Raw genomic sequence first — 17,360 nt, 5'->3', positions numbered from 1 at the left:
CCTATCCTTAGGGACCTTATATGCCCCTACAAGTCCTCGCGTTCCCTTCGCTCTGACGGGAGCAATTTACTGACAATCCCCAGAGTAAAGAGAACTCGCTCAGGAGGCAGGAGGTTCTCTGTGAACGTAGCCAAGATCTGGAATGATCTTCCTGCTGCTCTCCGTCTGGAACCCTGTCTCCAGAAGTTTCGGAAATCTTTAAAGACTTTCCTTTTCCCACGAGAAATATGAGTTCCGTTGTCCGAGGATCTTGGAAGCTAGCTGTGTGTATCAGCGCTGGGACGCTCTTGGGCAGCCATGCGCTTAAGAAATCTAATTTCATTTCATTTCATTTCACCTGATAATTCCTTCATCTTCGCACATCACCAAAGACACAATATCTCTATGGTTAGAGGTGGACTGGATGCTACTGGAAGTAAGAGACCATCATCATGCAGGTCGGTGGAATACTATCCTCATGTCCCAGTCCAACCTCAGAGTAAATAGGATTCCTCTTATGGAAGAAGGGTCAGAGTGGCTGCCTGCTAAGAGCTCAATTTTCTGATCCTGAACCAGGAAGACACTAGTGGTAGCCTGCAAGACCAGAAATAACCTCAAGCCCCAGAGTTGGTCAATCCATCTAACTTCCTTTATTCTAATTAATTAAACTTCGGGTTGCTGAACCTCCTCAGGAAAATAAGTCAGAATTAAGAGTACACAGAATTGCAAGCTTCGTCCTTGAGTGTACCGGACTGATTTGGTGGCAATGCAGGCACCACACGCTGGGATTGTTCATTCACTCATCCATTCAACAGTATCAGAACATGGCCATTCAAGAAATTGAAAAAACGAACTCGTTTAAAAACGTGTATTTACAAGCTTTAGCATTTTATTTTGCTGTCACTCCTGGAGATTCCAGTACACCGAAAACATCAATAAAACTTTAGAGGTAATTGTGGAACCTGAGCAGGCGATAACGCTTATGTGGAAAAATGAAGTCCTTATTTTCCAGTCAGTGCCATCAAGGCTGATTTCCATTGATTGTATCAATTGACCTTTCAACAGAAAGATACCAATGCACCCAGACGGATAAGTAGCCCCCCTTGCTACCAAGCCTTGAGACCCTCACGGGTGAGTAGCCACGCTATATAAACCATGATTGATTGATAGATTGACTGTGAATACCACACTATCTTCACTATCTTTAACAAACACCTACTTGCTTCTTAATAGAGATTCTCCGTCGCTTGGCTCCTAGACGTGAGATCTACGCAAGAGTACTCATCATCTCCTACTCGCTGTTGCAATGTGCAATTGAGTCCTACTGGATACCGCGGAGAAACATGTAGTCCTACCATGTGGATGCGACGTTGTTAGACGACAAGCTCGCTACATTACCTAATTAATATCAGCCAAACCTCATTGCATCGGTTAAACATTTTAAATGGGCTGTCATAACCGGCAGTGTAGTAGACCCTCTCATCAAAAACTTTCCCGTCCCGCTTCAAACTTGCTCCAAGCTCCAAAAGTTGCTCTTGGTTCTTTTCTGCGTTCGTAAATCCTCCGAAGCTCCTGCAGAGAACAAAAGCAAGAACACATTTTTAACATCTGCAGAATGGTCCCATCACTCAAAGAACATGAGAAACTAGTGTTGATTTCACGGTCGCTCAGACTGGATGAGAGCCCTGGTAAGCTCCCCGCATCTCCTAAGCTCTCTCTTGCTTCTTCCTCCTGAGGCACAGTGGGGTAGATTTATTAAAAAGTTGCCAACGCACAGTGGCAGCTGGTAGGGGACAGCGGTGGGGGGCAGGGGCGTGGAGGGGGTGTAGAAAAAAAGACAAAATATTTACCTGTGAACGCTGCCGCTGCCTCTCCTCTGTCTTCTTCTCTGCAATGGAAGCATCCAGACTCCCAGTCTCTCCCAGACAATCACAACGCTGCCATACAGCTGCTTTGTGACTGGTGTGAGCGCCGTGGTTCGGTGCTCAGAGATGAACTTGGTTGCTAGGTATGTTCTCCACTGAGGCTCTAATACAGTCTGGATGGAGAACTTGCACAGTGTGCATGACAATTTTGCCGGTCCAAGAAGGCCGACCAAACCGTCATGCGCACTTAAGGTGCAGCTACCATTCCTCCCTCTGCTGGCGTCATGCAGCCCAGCCCTGCCCGCCCTAAAATGGACCTGAAAAAAGGTAGACAAAAAAATGATAATAACATTCTGTTATTATCTTTACCACCACCGGGAGGAGCTGCCCTTGGTAACGCAGCAACCAAAGATGCTGTGCTGCATTGTACAAGAGGGGAAACACAGTACAGAGCCATATCGAGAAAGATCTAGCACTGCCTTTCTCTTCCCTACTGCTGGCGCACAAATACGCTGCTTCGCACTGTGCATACACCTTTGTCCCATAGTGTGGAGATGTCTAGCATCGGCTTCATACTGGAAAGGTTCCCTACTAGTGCAAAATACTATGCTTATACCAAAGTTAACATTTTCCCACATTGTGTGTGCACTGTAGAGTGCATCACACATGCATTGTAGAAGACGTATGGAGAAACTTAATAATTTTTTCAACTTAACACCTGCCTTGAGGAGGTGTGATTTCGTTTGGCAATAAGCCATGTCTCAACTTGTTAGAAGTAGGCTGTTGCATCAAAAGCCATGAGTGATCTTATGGGAATGGCATATGTATCCCCCATGGCACCCTCATTCATCGTAAAGCAGCACAAAGAGCTGTTTGCTTTACCTTAAGGCTACTTTCTAGTGCAAATTCAGTTCTGCACTGGAAAGTAAATCCTGCATCAATATTTTGCACCACTTTTCCTCACTTTTTTGAACTGGTGCAGAGTGTTGATAAATCTGCCACACCCATGTAGTATCCTACCCCATGGCCTGTTGACTGACCAAACACTTCACTGCTATGACTCCCTGTGGGAGTGAACATTCAAACCACAGAGCGGGTGCAACATTGGGGTCCAGACTAAAAATAGTGTGCATGAGTGATCATCGAGTTCTGAGCCATTGTATATGAATGGCAGGGAGGCATAATATGTGTCTGAAGATGGTGCAATTGGAGGTATGGGCAGAAGAGTGCAAGGGCAATTGTTGTGTGATCTAAAAATTATATTACCTATGAAATAAAAACAGGTGGTCCTTTTCAGTGAGTGACAATAAAACAGAAGGAAGCCAACTGTGTTATTCAACACTAATGTATTAGGAGCTGGGATTGGACTAAGACATTAAAATGTCATGTTCTCTCCCGCAAATTGTGCTGATTGTTCAGTAAAAGAATGCCAGTGACCAACATCTTTGTCAGACTAAGATCATTTTATTCCACCCAGGTATCAAAGGCACTTAAGAGAATTACAAATGGATCTACTGGTCACAAAGAACCAAATTCCTTCAAAGAATTTGGTCTCATAGCCCACCAGTCACTGACCTAGTAAGGTGGATCTTATGATTGATAGCTTGAACACCACAGCTGATCCTGAAAGTCAACAGTGCTGACAATGTTAAGCAAAAGTCATAAATGATCCAGTACATTAATGTGAGGAAAATGTCTCTAGTCAACCAGGAGCCTACTAGAAATTAGTCAACATTTTTATTGTATTCCAAGTGCAACTAAATCTGATTTTATACTACACCACCCAGCAGCTTTCAGGGGCAAGACAATACAGAGGAGTTCACAAGCCGCCTATGTCTGAGGAATCGTCAATAAGACGTTTTAGGCTCTTCCGTACTGCACCTTTTTTTTGGATCTTTACTATTTTTCAAGTACATCAAAACACATACAAAGAAAACAGAGTGGATAAAGGAGAGCAATACAACAAAACAAGCAATACCTTCAGAGTACATAACTAGTCTTTAGGTACAGCCATTTAACACAGCAGAATCATCAGTAAAATAAGTCGTAGAATGCAGCAGCAGGAGGCAGAATGTTTATTTTCATATTATAATTAAGTGCACTATCTCATAAGAAATGCATACGACAAGGCACTGAATCGCTCCCAACCTAACCACACAAATTACTGATTTCCTTCATATTTATCTAACAATTTGGAGCCGCCTGCCACAGGAGTGAAATTAATATGCTAAGAAGCCTAAAATACTTTGACCTCTGCCATGGTTGAACCAAGCCTTCAAAATGATCCTCACTCTTGTAACAGACCAAGGTATTTTACCAGAGAGGAGTAACTGGGGCAGAGAAATGGCCATCAGAAATGGTAACCGTGAAATCCTATTTTTAAGACTGGTCGGGCTAGAGGTAAACCCCCCAAAAAACTCTTTGGATTTGCACGGTGTAGATCTGCACTTATCAACCTCGACCCGAACACATCACCCTTAAGGCAAGACCAGATCATGTGAAGAAGTCAGGGCCAAGGGTGTGGCAAAGAGAGGTATTCTGAGGATCAAATTTAAAAACAGTTAGTGGAGAGAGAACTTCTTGTCAGGCATCAATGCGGCATCATGTGATACCTCACTTCAACGGAGATCGCCTTACAAAGCTTGAACACGATCCCCTTCTGCGAATCAGAGGAATTCACAGTAGCGATCACCTCTTAGATTTAGCTGCAATGTATGAGAGATGCACAATCTCGTGCCAGACTGCAAAGTGTTGGTGAGCGTATGAGGTCTGCGGCACACAGTGAATAGTAAGTGTAGGAGTGGGTCAGTAGACGTTTCCCAAGGAATGGAGCCCGACCATGATTTCAACTAAGTTTTAAAATGGAGTTCGTCCACACAGAGCTAACCGCACAAGTGAGCACATGACCAAGATTTCAGTGTATTATTAAAAACAAGGTCCTCCAGTTCGTCAACGCACACAGTAGCTCTACCTGAAATTAATAAAGTCGTCACTAACCAGGCCAAGCACAATAGTTGAGATAGATAGGTACAGACTTTAAGGAAGGGAAAAGTAAAATGTTACATCGATTATCTCCACCCTATCAAGGAGCACCCAGCAGGAAAAGCGTTAGACATTTTAGTAGGTGAGCAGATACATGATTGATTACCAACCATGGGCTGAAGATAGACAACGCTTGGCAAAGGCCCGCTTTTATCTGTGGTAACATTTCAAGACAACGATGTGTGGGTATGGACATCTCAGCTATCTTGTGTCGAGTCGGGTGTGCAAATGTTGATGTAAATATTATCAATCACGGGCATGAAGACTGAACCCACTGGCTTTATTAGTGCAGAGAGGTTGCAAAATACTTCCCTCGACATAGCTGTTTCATAGCGCTCCCTTTCAGCTGTGTGAGCTTGCTGTAGAGCTGGATATGTGACGTTTAAGGGTTAAGGACTGTGATAGCATAGCTCTACTAAGGATAATACAAAACCTGCTCTCGATTTTTTATCTCTAAACATGTGTTTATTGAAATTCTCTTCCAGTACCCACTTCGATGGATCAAACCCAGATCTTTGTGACTGTGGCTGAATGTTTGTATTGTTCAACATTCCCGCCATCATTTGTTCCTTTTGCTTAGTCATCCTAAGTGGGAAGGGTATGCCCAGACGTGAGTCCCGTGCTCACTATGCCACTAGATTCAAGCTAGCCTGGCTGATAAGGGGTGATGCCCCGAAACCGGTCCCAGGATTCTTACTTTTGGTCCAGGGAGGATCTGGCTTGGCAGTTCGGGCTGTACTGTTCGCTTGAGGAACAGGGTCAGGACTGATTTGCATATGGCAGGGTCCAAACTCGGGTGACCTGGTGAGCAAAATAACGATGGATTAAACTCAGATCTTTGTGACTGGGGGTGCATGTTTGCGTTGTTTAGCATTCCGTCCATCATTTGTTCCTTTTGCCCACTTCGGGGCGACAAAGGTGAGGGGCTGAGGTAGCAATTTTCTACCTCTATAGAGAATAGTTATTTTAGGTTATTTTAGTTTGAGATGCTACCTTGTACCCTGGGTTCAGGAGATCTCTTATTACCTAAGAGTACCACAATTGTTTTTTATTTTTTATAAAGGATAAGGTAGAAGCTCACTGCTCCTGCTGTACATGGGCCCATCTTGGGCTGCACCTGCTGTGCACATACTACATGTGAATGCCCAAACACCACCATTTGTATGGTGTCACAGTACAACCCGGTTGCAAAACATAAATAGAGGATGTGATCCAGGACTTAATTAAAATCAGTGCAGAAAAAACTTGGTACACGATAAAAAGAATGACAAGATCTGTTGCATATTTCAGCTTGACGTGCACGTGCTCTTAACAAGTCCTATCGAACTCTAGCGTCGTTCAAAACAGTAAAGATGTTCTTGCAGACTTAATTTGTTAATTATCCTCTAGAATGAGTTACCTGCTATTTAGCTGGTAAGGTAAGTTTGGAAATGTGGATTAACAGGGGGAGGCGAGTGGATCAACAGCAAAGGCTCAACATAGCTGAAGATTTGGCGGAACTGCTAGAGATTTGCTCGAGATTTCTGTGTACAAACAAACATATTGTTCAATCCTCTACATGTTACTTCTTCACCTCCATAGTTCTCAAAACGAAGTCTCTCTACATGGTGGGCAGAACCCTTATAAGTCTTTTCTTGTATCCCTATCTAATCTCCACTGAAACACTTTTGTCTAATTGTCTCTTCATGTAGTGGCATATATCTTTTGTCCTTCATTCCTCTGGGATTACTTCTCTTCTGTCCTTTCCCTGGCTCTGCCTTCAAACCTTTCACTATTACCTTTGCAACGAGTGCCCACCCTTTCTTTCTCTCAATAATTTCACTACTGGCCCCTTCTTTTCCAGATCTTGCCTCAACCTTTAAAATGTGTTCCAACCTTTAATCTCTTTCCTCACCGCCAAAGCTTGCCCACGCCCTTCAACAATTCCTAGAGCTTAATACAAGTCACACACTCTTTAACACGTAATAATTGTTTAATTCTCCCTCATCCTACTCAGCTTTTGTCCAACTACATCCCTTCATCATGACCACAACACATATGCCGCTGTCCCTCACCACAGCCAACATTCTGTTGCTTCTCCCTCACTGTGCCCAATGCTTGTTTCAACACTGCCTTCTTCCTGAAACAACATCCCCATGTCCATAAGGCCCAACCCAAACTTGCTCCAGTTCAGGAAGAAATTGAAGGCGCATCTCTTTACAGAACACAAACCAGCTGCCCATCAAATCTCTTCTTGACTGTATCCTTGCCTTTGCCCATTTGCAGAGTTCTACTGCATAAGGCTAAGTTCATTCTGTCCAAACACCATATACATCATACATCCACACCATCCAACAAGCAGGTATCAAAAGAGCCTGTATTTTTAGTCGTACCTTACACATACTGTAAGTGCTGATCGGTTTTCAATGAATACATTAGATTCTGTTGGCTTTGGTGGATCATTCTGAAATTCAGGGGGAATGAAAAAAGAAACGGTGATGCTAGACTCGCAAGCCGGGCCAGCACCAGGATTTACAAAGCAGGTGACTGGAGCCGTCATCTCGATCTTCGCCTCTGCAGAAAAGATTGAATATACACAAAGATCAATACATTAGATATTTAAAAAAATAAATAAACATGCTCTTATTCAAAGCAATCATACCCATATACATATAATATACATATACACATAAATATGCCTTTAGGAAGTTAGTGGTTTGTCAACATGACAACCAGAAACCGACCATATACCAAAGAAAACTGAGATACCTTAATATATAAATGCATATGAAAGAGGGCAGTGTAGAAAGTGTAATTTATCTGTACAAACCTGCCAATCTCGGGTAAAAAAAATATGCTAAACAAATGTGGAGGGGAGCCTAAGTAAGAGTGGTATTTTTATTGAAAGATGAGAAGACGTGCCATTGACAGTCCGAGCATTGTTTAATTAGATATCTTTCTGAAAAACCCATACGTATAGCCAGCCCAACACAAAACAGCAGACGACTGTCACCATTAGAAAATGAGCAGCACCTTGCATCAAAATACTAATGTAATGTTACACCTACAGAGTACTAGGAACACAGTATTACCTCAGCTAGAGGGAGGCACCACACTTACTCTTCTCATTGTTGCCTTGAATGTATCCGAAGAGCCTCATGAAACCGGTGGTGATGGCCGGATCCCATTCAGTGGCAGGCACAGATGTGCTCACCCACTTGGCAGGCTCATATTGGCGGATTTCATAATCTGTAGCCTAAAGGTGCATACAGAAACATACGTTAACATTGGAGTCGATATTTTAAAATAGGGTCCTTGTATTGTGTTTTAATGAAGTACCCATAGCTCAGAATCTTATCTTCAGCACCGTCCAGCTGTACTGTTTCCAATGACAACATACAACTTTCACATTTCAAGACATCATTTGTGAGCATGTGGAAGTTAACAACCGCAGAAATTAATCTATGCACTCTTTAGTGGGTGATCTTAACTGAGAGTTAGCCTACTCAAGGAAGGGCGTTCATAGTGGTAGATAATCAAGGTTACGTGGCATAGCTTAGTCAGCACTCGGACAAGAGCACTAAAATGTCAGGTTCAGGGTACAAAGACACATTCACAGATGCCTGGAAGCACACAACTGACCTCCCATTGGTGAAAAAACTCTCAGTGGACCCTTAAATGCTCGCCAACTACTGAATGATCTCCCTGCTACCATTACCGGCCTTGGTCTTAGAAAAAATCATCAACAAAAGCCTCATTGAATACCTGAACGACCACCAACTATTTGGAATCACTAAGCCTCATTTCAGACCCAACCACAGCAAGGAAACTACCCTCAGTGTCACCATGGATAACACCCGCATGACTCTGGACGAAGAAGACACAGTGGCCTTCGTCCTCCTGGACCTCTCCACAGAATTTGACATGGTCTTCCACCCCAGTCTCATACAACTCCTACACCACATTAGAATCCAAGGACATGCACTTCGATGGACGTGCTCCTTCCGGACCCGGTCAGGAAGGTTGGAACCGTACACCTCGGAGACCTGTTACTTCATCAACTGAGTTTTGCAAGCATCCTCAGTGAGCCTGATCCTCTTCAATGCATACATAATTCCTGTAGGCAGCATCATCCACTCTTGTAACTTGAACATACTTTCGTCTCTGACTACAAGAAGCAAATTCTCCTCCTGACGAACAAGACGCCCAGTACCTAGATTAAGTTCAATGCCTTCATGACGGAAATCACCCACTGGGCGAAGACAATTGTATAAAGCTGAACACCAGCAAGACCAAAATTGTCATCTTTGGGAAGAGGATTTCACAGTAGGACTCCACCTGGTGGCCAACAAAGCTAGGACCAACACCCACCACTACCACCCACATCAGGGACCTTGGGATTGTCATCAAACTCGACATGACCGCCCAAGTCAACACCATCACCGCCTCATGCCCCGAATATGCTGAGAAAACTTTTCAAAAGGCTCCCAATCAGCACCTGGAAAACTATCATGCACACCTTAGTCTCAAGCGAGCTTGCATACTTGAACACCCTCAATGAAGGAAACAACAAAAACTCAGGAGAAGGCTGCAGACTATTCAGAACTCAGAGGCCAATTTTACCCTCAACTTCCCACTCCTGAAGGTGAGCCAGGGGCTACCAAATATGCAAATGAGCACAATTCAGACTCCTCACCCACACTTTCAAGGTACTAATTGACACTGGCCCAGCATACATCAACAATTTATTCTGCTTTCACAAACTTTCCAGACACCTTCACTTTTCCGGACTCCTATTTGTACACATCCTACGCATATGGAAAACCAGATAAGGTAAGCGAGCCTTCTCCTACATCACTTCTAAAGTGTAGAATGACATTTCGCTACACATAAGAGCCTCTGCTTCCTCACTTCTTGAATGCCACAAGAAGCTAAAGGCCTGGCTTTTAGAGTATTCCCTGTAGGCCCTACGTTTGATTAGACTCACAACAGCTTAGCACCAGGAAACCCTCCTGATAGTGCGCTTTGCAAATATATATAACATAACAACAAGGACAAGGTGCACGAGAACCAGTAACACAATAAATTGTTCTTTCTTATATCAGATTCTTGAGATGATGGAAAGAGATTATCAAGCATATTAAATATGGGCGATAGTATATAGCACTTTTAAACACAGGATGACGCTTATATATAAAAATGTTCAAGGACTACCACTGAGAACTCGGCAATGGAGGAAAGAGCTTTGAAACTATAGCAAAGGTTTGCATTTTAATTCATAGAAAATAACAACTGCGTCCATCCCTTTATTAATGTAACCATTTAACATATCAGTGGTTAGCTGGAGATAGGCATCTTGCTTCCAAAAATAGACTAGACTTTTCTTCCTTGTTTACATACAATAAAGAATTTCCATAGTTACATGTTCAGTCTCTTGGAGAATGCCTATGACGTAAGGCAGAGATCAAAATGGAATAGCATATTACAAATGTAAATTGTTCATATCATATAGGTGAACTGACTATTTTTCACATCATTTACATGGTCTAAACTATCTTAAAGAAGACAGAAAAAACACCCAAAGAAAATAGATGATAACTTGTTTCTTTTTAAAACAGTGCAAAAAAAAGGAACAAGTTTGTTCAGACCTGTAAAGCCAGGCGTATGCTGGCCTATGTGACTTAAAGGCAACAAGGAAGAGCTTGGAGCAAGTACGGCCATTGTGTCTTGAACCACAGGAGCCAGACATTATGCAAGTTCACTGAATTGCCAAGAACGTCCATTGTAGGCAACGACTTTCAAGGGATTGCAAGATTAAACGGATGTACGTTGTTACAACGCATGCTTTTACTACGCATGCCTTTACAACGCAGGATTTACAACGCAAGTTGTTACAACGACTTGCGTTGGGGGGTGCTGGATAGTGAATAGTTTAATTTACTATTCCAACTCCAGTCCCCGTGGATAGTAGGGAAGGTGTTGGATAGTAAATTAAACTATTACCTATCCTAGAGCGCCCCCAGCGCAATTCGTTGTAATGACTTGCGTTGTAAAGCCTGCGTTGTAAAAGGCACTGCGTGGTAAAAATGGCGTCGTAAAGGATGTTTCCCGATTAAACAGTCAAAGCATACCAGCGTTTGGTTCAGCTGGCAGATGGATAGTGTACAACAAAAGTCCTAGGGGAGTTACATCTTTTTATAGAACAAATAAGGCATGTGTTGTAAATGTATAAAAGCTAAGTATATGCAGTAAAATAGCAAACGTTACTTTAGTACACTGGGCAAGGGCGTGTTGACAATCAGCAGGACCTGTTGTGTTTGTATCGTTTTGATGTGTATTTCCTTGTGCTCGCCTGCGAGGGTTTTGAAAACAGTAACAACTGCTTTCAGGTCTCACAAGCATCAAGTCTATTTCTCTGTTTGGAGGTATATGCCAGACTTGTTCATGGAAGACAGCCAAGTTACCCTGCCTCTGGTCCCCTTTGTTGTCTGCATGGCAGCAGACAGCTTCTTCAAAAGATAAACTCCAAACTGACTTACAGCTCCCGCGCTCATTCGGAAACAGTGGCATATGAGGCCAGGCCAACTAGCCAGTCAAAGTTACCCTCAACTTTTTGAAGAAAGCCAACCATTATACAGTGCCTCTTTCCTGTAAGTGTTGTACACTTCCACGGCAACCAGAAACCCATGGAGTAACATCACCCCGGCGCCCTTGTAGAAGGTTAGCACCCAATAATGCACACTGCTGCCTGCACTGGAGTCAGACAAACTGTGGTATTTTGAAGTTGGCAGCTATAAAGTGAGCCAGCAGCCTAAGACCAATAGCGAAGGGCCAATCTTGGTGTTGATGCGTGGCAAAGAGCACAATCCTATTCTCAAAAATGGCCCAGCTGTAGCACAGGGGTGACTGGAACAAATTGGGGCACAGTCAAATATGCAATTATACCAACCTCCACTCTAGCCCTTCCCTTTTGCTGGACACAGACACAAACCCCTCCCCTCATCTGCCAATGCTAGGATGACCAGCATATGGTCTGAGGCCAGCTATCGACTGTGAAAACAAAAGTGTGGTGGCGGCCATTTTCAAAACATAAAATGCATCATTAGCAACCTGAAGTCTCTTGATCTAAGGTTCATTTGCAAAAGAAAGGCCTGCTGTTTGAGTTTGCATACTAGACAACTCATGTAAAAGGTGTATTGTTGGGGACTGTCTCAAAGGTTGTCTTTGAGGTATTCTACGTATAAGGCAAGGGAACACTTATCGATAGTGAGGTCGGGAGGTGTGAACTACACAGTCAAGAAGTGGGAGATGCCAGCCCTCCCTACAGAACCACTCACTATCTGTTTCTGGGGAATTGACCAGAAAGGACTGAGTCCGTTTCAATTGTTGCAGATAAACCAATGAATAACTGGTTTTCAGTAGCATAAACAAGGGGACTGCAGAATTTAGAAACACTCACCTCACACTATCTAGTTTGCTGTACATCCACCAAGGAATGCTGACAGGAAGCCACAAAAGCCAGTAACGCACCCACCCACAGATAGACAGCCCCACAATGAACAATTTTATCTGGGAAAGATGGAGATATATGAGATAAAGTGCCTCTTTTTATATATTGAAAGTATACTCAAAGTCATAGAGAAGTTTAGAGAGGTGAAGTTGAATTCAGAATTATAGCAGAAAAAAGGGAACAAAACAAGAATATAAATTCTGCTATTTGAGTCAACACTGTTATATCCAGTTACATCATTGAGGGCTTTTTTTTTTATAAGGCTTTAAGAATTTTCAGCCCTGAATAAATAATACACTTTCTCAACTGTATAAACCTTAAATGTATCCTGATAAATATTCACCAAGTGTAGTCCATAGTTTGTGTATCTGCAACTGTAGTACCACTTTCCATATGAAAACTATGGAAGGAGGTTCTATGGCTGCAGTGGAATAAATGTGGAATCTATACTGTGAACACAAACACACCAATATGCAGTATAAAAGTGGTTGTAAAATGCATTCTTAGCCATTTAATAGATCAATTTTACCAGCATATGTAGTTCAGAATGTGTAGCAACATGCAGATAGATTCCATCTGTTATGTACTCCAGCAGAGTTATAATAAAACATGCTGCTATAAATGCCATCTCATCCACTAATTACTGAATAATTTACGTGGGAAATAGATTAAAAGTGCATAAAATCGGGGGGCGTGGCTAGCAGCCAACGATGGCGGCCGCAGCTTAGAGAGGCTCCCGTGGGAAGGCGGCATCCCGCATTAATCCGCTATCTTAATCCGAATAATATTGGTGTCTGAAGGGGCGGACCGTGTCTAGAGCCCTTGCGGCGCACACCGGAGCGTTCCAGAGACGGAAAGGACAGGCGATCGCCTTGCGCCGGCTAACGGAGCGGAGGGGAGGAGGGGCCTGCTGTCCTCCAGAAAGCTGCGGTGTGGAGTGCGGCTGGAGCCCGGGCGGAAGTTGACCATCGGCGGCTGGGACGGGGCGGAAGTGCCGGACCCGCGGTCGTTCTGCCTGTCGACGACCGGACCTACAATACAACCCCCAGGACTTGGTGAGGCGACTTGCGGAGCCCGGCGGAGGTAAACTCACCCACAGCCCCGGCGCGGCAGGTCCAGAGCGACGGGGCGGACACCCGGGGGACGGCAGCCACCATATTGAGGGTCGGGCCCCCTTGGAGCTGCAGGCCCCACCATCCACACAACGGTCGGAGGCACCGCACCGGCTAACGAAGGGAGAAGGGTGGCCTCATCCCAGTGAGCGGCGGCCGGCAGCGGAGACGTCGGTGAGTCCTACGCAGCCCTCCCCCCTCCCCCATCGCTCCACAGCGCACAACTGCCCACGGGCGCACCTGGGGAGTCGGGGATACAGCGGAGAAAAGCGCCGGACAGCAGCCTTTGCTACCGCACGTGGCGGTGGGAAGTGTGGCCCCTTATTTGACCTGGCATTGGTGACACTATAGCGGAGGGGACTCACCTTGCCTTCCCGGCAGCCATCTCATCGGGCGCAAATGTGGTAGACCGCACGACTGCCTGCACTCAGGTTGGCCTTCCATTAGCGAGCTACACTGCGTGCCCTCCGATTGCCACCTGGGACGGCCACATTTGTAGAGACCGGAACGAGGGACACTGGGACCGGGTGTTGGTCGCGGACCCATCGCTGCAGGACTCATCTCTTTACCGGCCCTGCCTTACCATATCGGTGGGGGAACGCACCGCCCACGGAGGAAAGGCCATGTCCAACAGAGGGCCCAAACTCACGGCAGCGCAAGCAAAATTGAACAGATTCGCATACGAACAACAGACACCTCCTCAGGAACAGCGCAAATCCACAGGGAAGACGATGGACACAGAGAGCGCCAAAAAAATCACACTTGAAGATGTAATGGCAGCGCTGGCCCAGGTTCAAGTCACGGTGGGGGCCACGGCCACGGATGTCACATTGATAAGGGCGGACCTTCAGAAAATCAACGAAAGGGTCAAGCAAGTGGAGGTAGTCACTAAATCCTTAGTGGAAGACGTGTCCGAACTGCAAACAGTGGTAGAAAGGCTACAAACAGACAACAAATTCCTTAGAGACAAACTGGATGATCAAGAAGGGCGCTCACGACGCAACAACGTCCGAATCCTAGGCGTGCCGGAATCGGAAGACACGGGCGCTCTTGACCTCTATGTGGAAGACCTGATCAACACCAGACTCCAGCCGAAGGGTCTCTCCAACTTCTTTTCGGTGGAAAGGGCACATAGGGTCCCGGGAGGAAAGCCTAAACCTGGAGGACCGCCGAGACCAATCCTTGCAAGGCTGTTCAACTTCAGAGACCGCGATGCCATCCTGCAGGCGGCGAGAGTGGCACCTGCAATTCAGATCCAGAACTCACGGATTGCCTTCTTTCCAGACTATACGGCCGAAGTGTCCAGAAAGAGAAGAACGTTCCTTGAGGTTAAAAAGACGCTGAGAGAAAAGGAGCTGCCCTACTCGATGCTCTTCCCGGCCCGACTGCGAGTAGTGGCAGACAAGAAAGTGTGGTTTTTTGATTCCCCGGAGGCGGCTCGCGACTGGCTTGAGGGTTGGCGCACGGACGACCGCTCGAAGAGACGACAACGGTCCAACAACAGCCAGGGAGACGACAATGGAACTGGTTCCCAAACATCGGGCCGGGGGGGTGCGGGAGGCTCCCCGCCCCGCGGCCGTACCGGCAAAGGCGGAATAGAATGACTTGCTCTCATGGTCCTGGAATTGCTTTACTTGCTGAACAATGGTTGATATATGCGATAGCCGCGAGCAGACTCTGACGCGGGTGGACCCCGGAAGCACGCGGGGATGCCGCCTGATCGGGGAGACACTCTCCCCCCACACGCAAGTACACTGGTTAAGGGGAGGTTTAAGCACTCTGCTCAGTTGGGGGGGCGGGCAGTTGTAAGTCCGTTAGGCAGGGGTGCAGGGAGGGGGGAACAGGGGTGGGGGTGTTTTGTTACAGTTAGGAATTCACATGTATGGTCAACACAAAAGCGTTGCTTTCACCTTAATTTTCAGATGCTTGGTGGGATGAATGACGACTGGCCCCCTTGGCCGAACCCCTCCTACGTCCTACTGCAGGTACACGTATCACACGCCCGAGACTCCCACTCCCTCTGTCACGCATTAGAACTCACACCCCCAAATGGCTGGGAGCCAGATCCCTGAGGCAGAAGGCGTAGCCTCGGAGTCTCAGCACTCATCCCTGAGGTTACTGTCTTGGAACGTGCGGGGGCTGGGGGACAAGGTGAAGCGGGGTCTGGTGTTAACCGCAATTAAATGACAGAGACCCACCATAGCGCTGCTGCAGGAAACACACCTGACGGGGGGGGCTACCAAAGCGATGGATAGGAAGGGATACAAAATGGTGGTGCATTCGAGTTTTACGTCTGGGTCGAGGGGTACTGGCATTTTGATACGGAGGGCCTCGCAATTCATCACTTTACAAACCAGGAAAGACGATCAGGGCTGCTTTGCCGCGCTACAGGGACAATGGGAAGGTAGGCTTCTTAATATTGTATCCGTCTATGTCCCACCGGCACTACACTCGGTGCAGCTTCCAAGGCTGGGTGATTTTCTGCTATCCCTGCCCGAGGGTGAGGTTATCCTAGGGGGGGACTTTAATGCCATAGTGGACGCACAACTTGACAGGTTCCCGGCATCATCTTACACGACAGGGACCCCCCGCCTACAGCGTTTCATTACGGCTATGGGCCTAACAGACGTGTGGAGATTCCTTCACCCTTCTCTACAACAGTACACGTTTCACTCCGCCGTTCACGGCAGTATGACGAGAATAGATCACTTTTTCACCCTGGGTGATGCGCTCCGACTTGTGGACGCAATAGAGATCCACCCCCGGGGTATTTCAGACCACTCACCAATCTCTCTCACACTCTCCTCCCAGGAAAGGTCCCGTAAACGCATTTACCCCATACACGCCAACTACCTAAAGATTCCCCAGGTCCGCAAGGCACTGAAGAGAGCGACAACACATTACTTTACTGAGAATGAGGGTTCAGTGCGCTCACCGGGGGTGCTTTGGGAAGCCTACAAGGCGGTCTTGAGGGGTCAAGCCATAAGCTCCATCACGAGACATAAACGGGAACAGGCACAAGAGTTGGATAAATTGGAACTGACACTGCAAACCTTGCAGACAGCACACGAACGTCACCCGTCCCCAGCCTCCTCGCATGCACTTGACATACAGCAGCGGCTATACAGCGATCATTTGCGCATTCAGGTACGGAAACAGATTACTGACACTCAGGATCGGGTGTATGAGGTAGGGGACAAGGCTGGGAGAATGTTAGCTTGGCTAGACAAAAGGGAAGGGAACTCCAAGGGAATCCCACGATTAAAGGATGGTCAGGGACAGGTGTACACGAACCCACGGCATATAGTGGATCAGCTCGCAAGTTACTTTGAAGGGGTCTACACGCCAGCAACCGTGATCGCCCCTGAGACGGCTAGGGAAGCATTGGCGCCAATTGAGATCCGAACTCTATCGCCGGAAATGTCCGACGAATTGGAGGCGGACATTACCGCTGACGAAATCCAAATGGCGATAGCGGCTCTGAAATCAGGCAAGGCACTGGGTCCCAACGGCATACCCATAGAATGGTATCAAGCGGCACCGGAAACTCTTAGCGTGCATTTGCTAAGAATGTATAAGGACTGTCTAGAAAAGGGCACGCTTCCTCCGGATCAGAGGTTGGCGACGATAGTGGCCATCCCCAAGCCAGGGAAACCACCTGAGGACTGTTCATCCTATCGTCCCATATCACTGCTTAATGCAGAGGCTAAAATCCTCGCCAAACTCCTAGCGACTAGGCTCTTACCGCATCTTGCGTCCCTTGTCCACCCGGACCAGTCCGGATTCATGCCCCACAGGAACACGGCGCTGAACTTGCGTCGGCTGCATGGGGTACTGGCCAGGGCAGATTCCATTCCGTCCCCGGCAGTGGTG

General features: G+C 46.4%; 1 protein-coding gene across 1 annotated transcript in view; it reads right to left on the bottom strand.

Moving 5' to 3' along the window:
* Positions 1-846: 846 nt before the first annotated feature.
* Positions 847-17,360, bottom strand: part of HEBP2 (heme binding protein 2) — a 30,955-nt gene continuing 14,441 nt past the window's right edge. The window contains exons 3-5 of the mRNA XM_078647055.1: positions 7,986-8,121; positions 7,259-7,439; positions 847-1,551 (exon numbers count right to left, since the gene is read on the bottom strand). Of these exons, the coding sequence (XP_078503181.1) occupies positions 1,374-1,551; positions 7,259-7,439; positions 7,986-8,121 (495 nt within the window). The 3' untranslated portion in view covers positions 847-1,373. The remainder of the gene's footprint in view (positions 1,552-7,258; positions 7,440-7,985; positions 8,122-17,360) is intronic.

The sequence above is a fragment of the Lissotriton helveticus genome, chromosome 6 (assembly GCF_964261635.1).
Source record: "Lissotriton helveticus chromosome 6, aLisHel1.1, whole genome shotgun sequence".
NCBI lineage: Eukaryota > Metazoa > Chordata > Amphibia > Caudata > Salamandridae > Lissotriton > Lissotriton helveticus.
This window is presented reverse-complemented; position numbering and strand designations above follow the sequence as displayed.